Source organism: Ranitomeya variabilis, chromosome 5 (genome assembly GCF_051348905.1).
Source record: "Ranitomeya variabilis isolate aRanVar5 chromosome 5, aRanVar5.hap1, whole genome shotgun sequence".
Lineage (NCBI taxonomy): Eukaryota > Metazoa > Chordata > Amphibia > Anura > Dendrobatidae > Ranitomeya > Ranitomeya variabilis.
In genome coordinates, this window is record NC_135236.1 from 104,807,184 (window position 1) to 104,813,183 (window position 6,000).

General features: G+C 41.0%; 1 protein-coding gene across 4 annotated transcripts in view; it reads left to right on the forward strand.

Annotated features, from left to right (window-relative positions):
• The window catches only part of C5H2orf42 (chromosome 5 C2orf42 homolog), a 41,068-nt gene extending 37,462 nt beyond the window's left edge, over nucleotides 1-3,606 (forward strand). For all 4 annotated transcript variants that reach the window (XM_077263086.1, XM_077263085.1, XM_077263084.1 and 1 more), the window contains exons 8-9: nucleotides 1,766-1,925; nucleotides 3,221-3,606. In XM_077263086.1, the coding sequence (XP_077119201.1) occupies nucleotides 1,766-1,925; nucleotides 3,221-3,432 (372 nt within the window). In that variant the 3' untranslated portion in view covers nucleotides 3,433-3,606. The remainder of the gene's footprint in view (nucleotides 1-1,765; nucleotides 1,926-3,220) is intronic.
• The last annotated feature ends 2,394 nt before the right edge of the window (nucleotides 3,607-6,000 follow it).

The following is a 6,000-nucleotide window of genomic DNA, read 5'->3' on the forward strand; positions in this document are numbered from 1 at the left end:
CTCATGTGCATTAACAATGCATGATAATCGAGAGTGAACCTTGCTAAAAACTCTGGTTTCACTATCATCTTGCCGTGTAAACAGGCTGCCGATCACCCAATGAATGTTTGTTAATCGAGTGAAATGATCTTATGCAAAGTAAAAGATCATCGTCCTCGGCAGCTCTTCTGTGTAAACAGGACTTACGCTGTTGAGAACAATGGCAGCCTATGCATTGTTTGCTTTGATCTGCCTGTGTAAACCAAGGGGTTCATACCGATCAGCGGTCATATCGTGCCGCCGGTCGTTCTATGTAAACTTACCCTTATTGACTGACGAGGTTTATCAACAATTACACAGAACTTGCAGGCATAAAAAGATGAAACGGAGAGTTCTGCAAGAGGGGATGACGTAACCCCCCCCTTATTACGGATGTTAAAACTAAGTGTTATGTATTTTTTTTCTAATTGATTGGCATGTTCGAGGCTGAACACAAATGTCTCCCAAGAAAATGTGGTCCCTTGCAAAGCTGGAACCACGTTTATCTTTATTATGAGTAGTATACGTGGCCATTACCTTTTTATATAACCTTTAACTGAAAACATTGTATTCACTTTTTAATATTATTTTGACCTCTAACATAAGTCAGACAAGGTTCACATTTGCATTGAACGTTCTGCTATAAGATGGGTAATTACTCTGACATGCTTCTTATTATTATTATTTATATAGCACTATTGATTCCATGGTGCTGTAAATGAGAATGGGTTACATACAAGTTACAGATATCACTTACAGTAAGCAAACTAACAATGACAGACTGATACAGAGGGGCGAGGACCCTGCCCTTGCGGGCTTACATTCTGCAGGATGGTGGGGATGGAGACAATAGGTTGAGGGTTGCAGGAGCCCCGGTGTTGGTGAGGCGGTAGCATCGGTAGTAGTGAGCAGGCAGCGGGGTCAGTGCAGGCTGTAGGCTTTCCTGACGAGATGGGTTTTCAGGTTCCGTCTGAAGGATCCGAATGTGGTTGATTTGATAGTCAGACGTGTTGGGGCAAAGAATTCCAGAGGATGGGGGATATTCGGGAGAAGTCTTGGAGGCGGTTGGGTGAGGAGCGAATAAGTGTGGAGGAGAGAATGAGGTCTTGGGAGGACCGGAGATTACGTGAGGGAAGATATCGGGAGATTAGTTCAGAGATACATGGAGGAGACAGGTTGTGGATGGCTTTGTAGGTCAGTATTAGTAATTTGAGCTGGATACGCTGAGGGAATCGGAGCCAGTGAAGAGATTTGCGGAGGAGTAGCAAGGAGAGAGATGAATTAGTCGGGCAGCAGAGTTAAGGATGGACTGGAGAGGTGCAAGGGTGTTAGCAGGGAGGCCACAGAAAAGGATGTTGCAGTAGTCAAGGCGGGAGATGATGAGGGCATGCACAAGAATTTTAGTAGATTGACGGTTGAGGAAAGGATGGATTCTGGAGATAATTTTGAGCTGGAGGCGACAGGAGGTGGAAAGAGCTTGGATGTGCGGTTTGAAGGACAGGGCAGAGTCAAGGGTTACTCCAAGGCAGCGGACTTCCGGTACGGGGAAAGTGTGATATCCTTTACAAGGGGTTGTTGTGGTGGTTGAACAGTGAAGACTTGCCTTGTTTGGGCGATCTTATTTTTAAAGTGTGTGGCAAAGTCCTCAGCAGAGATGCTAATGTGCTTTCAGTACCAAAAGAGAGTACGTTTGGCTGCTATACGTCAGTATTACACAGCACTAATGGATTTTTTTTTTCGCGCTCAGATGCCCCTAGAAATTACCCGAAGCTTTGTCCAGAACAGAGATGGGACATTCGATTTATTTAAATGCCCGAAGGTGGAAGTGGAAAACATAGCAGAAACCTATGGAAGACTGGAAAAACAGCCTATACGTCCTCTGGAGCTGAAAACCTTCCTGAAAGTTGGTATGTTCTGTGCATAATTAACTCTCTAACTCCCCAGGAGGTAATAGTACGTCCTTGGGAGGCTGTGGGTGTATAGAGCAGGCTCAGAAACTGTGCCCCCTCCATATAATGCTGGCTGGTAGGAGCTGTGCCCGATACATACGTGGCTGCTGGCACCTATCGCTAGCTCCAATCTCTGCTGTTTAACCATTTAAATGCCATTGTCTATCCCTGTCGGTGACATTCACGTGGTGCTGATGGGCTGCCATAGCAGCTGGGGCCTACTGAAAACACCTATCATTGCCATCTTGGTCCTCGTAAAAAAAATGTCATATTTGCACTATATACTGTATATACTACAGTATACAGAGGAAATCAAATAAAAAAAATATACCAGTTTCAATTCTTTTTTGACTATTTTCCTCCTATTTATTTTAAAACTCATTACTTTTTATTTTTTCCGTCGACATAGCTGTATGAGAGCTTATTTTTGAGGAACGAATTATACATTTGAATGACTCCATTCTTTTACATTATCATATGTTGAATAATGGAGGGAAAAAACCTTCCAAGTGGGGCGAAATGGGTGAAAAACATGCAATGCTGACATTTGTTTTTTTTGGGTTTAGTTCTTACAACATTCATTGAGTGGTAAAAATGACCTGTAAACCCAATTATCCATGTCAGTATGATCGTGGCAATGCCAAACTTCCACCTTTTATTTTTCACCACTTAAATAAAAAAAATAATAATAATTTAGAAGTTTGATAAGGAAAAAATAAAAATGTGTTTTTGTCGCCATTGTCTGAGACTCGCAACGTTTTTTACATTTCCATCAATGGAACTGTATGAAAGCAAAGTACATTTTCATGGATACCATTTTTGAGGTACATGCAACATTTCTCTCACTTTCGTGTTATTTTTTCTTTTTACAAAAACACAATTCTGTGGGGGGTTTTTTAAATTTGTTTTTGTTGCCGCATGTACTGATTGGGTTAATTAATTTTATATTTTGCTAAACCGTACTTTTACTAACGCTGTGATACCACAAATGTGTATTTTTTTCATTATTTTTAATGGAAAGAGGGTCGCCATTGGGAACCATCGCTTGATCACATTGGCTGTGACATCATTTAAATGTTTCTGATGGTGCATTTAAATGGGTTATTACCTGCGGCAGCTGGAACTCTGCTCCAGCCACGGCTGTTAAAGATAGGTGCCAGCTATTTAATATTAAACATTTTTGTGTATGTATGTATATACGAATTTACTTGATGGGGTTAATTCCGAGGCTTTTAACATTCTTTATTTTGCAGGTAACACATCCCCAGATCAGAAGGAGCCCACCCCATTCACTATTGAGTGGATCCCAGATATTCTTCCTCTGTCCAAGATCGGAGAGCTGCGCATTAAATTTGAATATGGCCACCATCGAAACGGACCATTGCCCGAATTCACTGATCCCGCTCCCCACGCCCTGGAGCACACCCTAGAGATCACACCTTTGACCACCATTACCTTTGATTAATAGTTCTGTGCAGTAGGAAGTAGCAGGATGACTGCGCTGCATCTGCCATCTTGGTGGTTTGTTGCTGCCAAAGGAGGAGCGCTTCATCCAGTGACACAAATTCAGGACCATGAACTTTTCTTGTGCATTAATATGCAGAGTTTCTCTTTTTTAATGTTATTTGCTGCTACGGTACACTCGCTGTCTTTTGTGTGTATTTAAGTCGAGCATCCTTCTTGTCTTCATAAAACAGCCAATATTATTCTGAAGTCTGGACTAGAATAGGGTTCAGATCGTCACTATGAATTTTTTGAGAAGCCGTATTTTAAAGATTAATTTTTGAAAAAATAATTGTTCCAAGTTTTTATGGCCCTTCCATCCATAGCTGTGATACAGGAGCCTTGTCTTTCAAAGCACCGCTCCAGCGTTTTGTGGATTTTTGTTTTCTTCTTCGCTTCATTGGGGGACACAGGACCATGGGTTTATGCTGCTGTGTCCCCCAATGAATGGCTCGGAGAAAAGGATTTTACTGTGAGTACACAAAAATCTCTGTTTCTCCTTCGCCTCATTGGAGGACACAGCAGCATAAACCTATGGTCCTGTGTCCCCCAATGAGTGGCTCGGAGAAAAGGATTTTACGGTAAGTACACAAAAATCCCTGTTTTTTCAGCACTGAAATAGTGCTTCTAATCTAAGGTCCTTGACCCAGTCTAAGGCTGGAGTCACACTAGAGCGTAAAAAAATCGCATAGCACTCGGACCAATGTTAATCTATGGGACAGTTCGCAATTTTCTCGGCTGTATTATACGTGCGTACGAAATCGCAGCATGCTGCGCTTGTCACCGTATTACGCCCGAAATACACCAATGCAAGTCTATGGGTGGGAGAAAAACTCGCACACCACACGGGCCATCAGTTTGTGTGTGTGTGTGTATGTATATGTGTGTGTATGTATGTATGCATATATATATATATATATATATATATATATATATATATATATATATATAATTTCATACAGAGTTAGATAGCAGACTAGCCGATAATTCAATTGTCGGGTTCTGTAAAATCATTGCGGAACCCGACAGGATATGACACCTGGTTTATATACAGTAAGGCCATGTGCACACGTTCAGTATTTTTTGCGTTTTTTTCGCTATAAAAACGTGATAAAAACGCGAAAAAAACGCTTACATATGCCTCCTATTATTTACAGTGTATTCCACATTACTTGTGCAAATGTTTCATTTTTTTCCACGAAAAAAAGCAACATGTTCATTAAATTTGCGGAATTGCGGGTATTCCGCACACCTAGGAATGCATTGATCTGCTTACTTCCCGCACGGGGCTGTGCACACCATGCGGGAAGTAAGCAGATTATGTGCGGTTGGTACCCAGGGTGGAGGAGAGGAGACTCTCCTCCACGGACTGGGCACCATATAATTGGTAAAAAAAAAAGAATTAAAATAAAAAATAGTCATATACTCGCCTTCGATGGCCCCGGAGTCTTCCCGCCTCTCATCGGTGCACGCTGCCGCTTCCGTTCCTATAGATGGTGTGTGTGAAGGACCTGCGATGACGTCGCGGTCACCGCGACGTCATCGAAGGCCTGCACACACACATCATCTATAGGAACGGACGCCGCTGAGGAGATCGGCTGTCTGCAGAGGGTGAGTATAACCATTTTTTAATTTTTTTATTATTTTTAACATGGTATCTTTTTACTATTGATGCTGCATAAGCAGCATCTATAGTAAAAAGTTGGTCACACTTGTCAAACACTTATGTTTGACAAGTGTGACCAACCTGTCAGTCAGTTTTCCAAGCGATGCTACAGATCGCTTGGAAAACTTTAGCATTCTGCAAGCTAATTACGCTTGCAAAATGCTAAAAAAAATGCGGATTTCTTGCAGAAAATTTCCGGTTTTCTTCAGAAAATTTCTGCAAGAAATCCTGACGTATGCACATACCCTATAATTTAGTTTTTTATATGTCCCTCACTAATAATGTTAGTAGTGTGTGTTTGTAAAATTTTGGAGCTGTAGGTGTTAAATGAAAGGATTAATTCACGGAAATAACTGGCGTGGGCTACCGCGCAATTTTCTCCACCAGTGAGAATGAGGGACATATATAAATCTAATGGATATGCAATGGTTTACTGTATGTAAACCATGTCTCATATCCTGTCGGGTCGGCAATTGAATTACCGGCTATTCTGCTATCTAGCTCTGTATGATATATATATGTGTGTGTCACTGATTATATATATATATATATATATATATATATATATATATATATATATACATACATACAGTGGGGCAAAAAAGTATTTAGTCAGTCAGCAATAGTGCAAGTTCCACCACTTAAAAAGATGAGAGGCGTCTGTAATTTACATCATAGGTAGACCTCAACTATGGGAGACAAACTGAGAAAAAAAAATCCAGAAAATCACATTGTCTGTTTGTTTATCATTTTATTTGCATATTATGGTGGAAAATAAGTACCGTATATACTCGAGTATAAGCCGACCCGAGTATAAGCCGACCCCCCTAATTTTGCCACAAAAAACTGGGAAAACTTATTGAC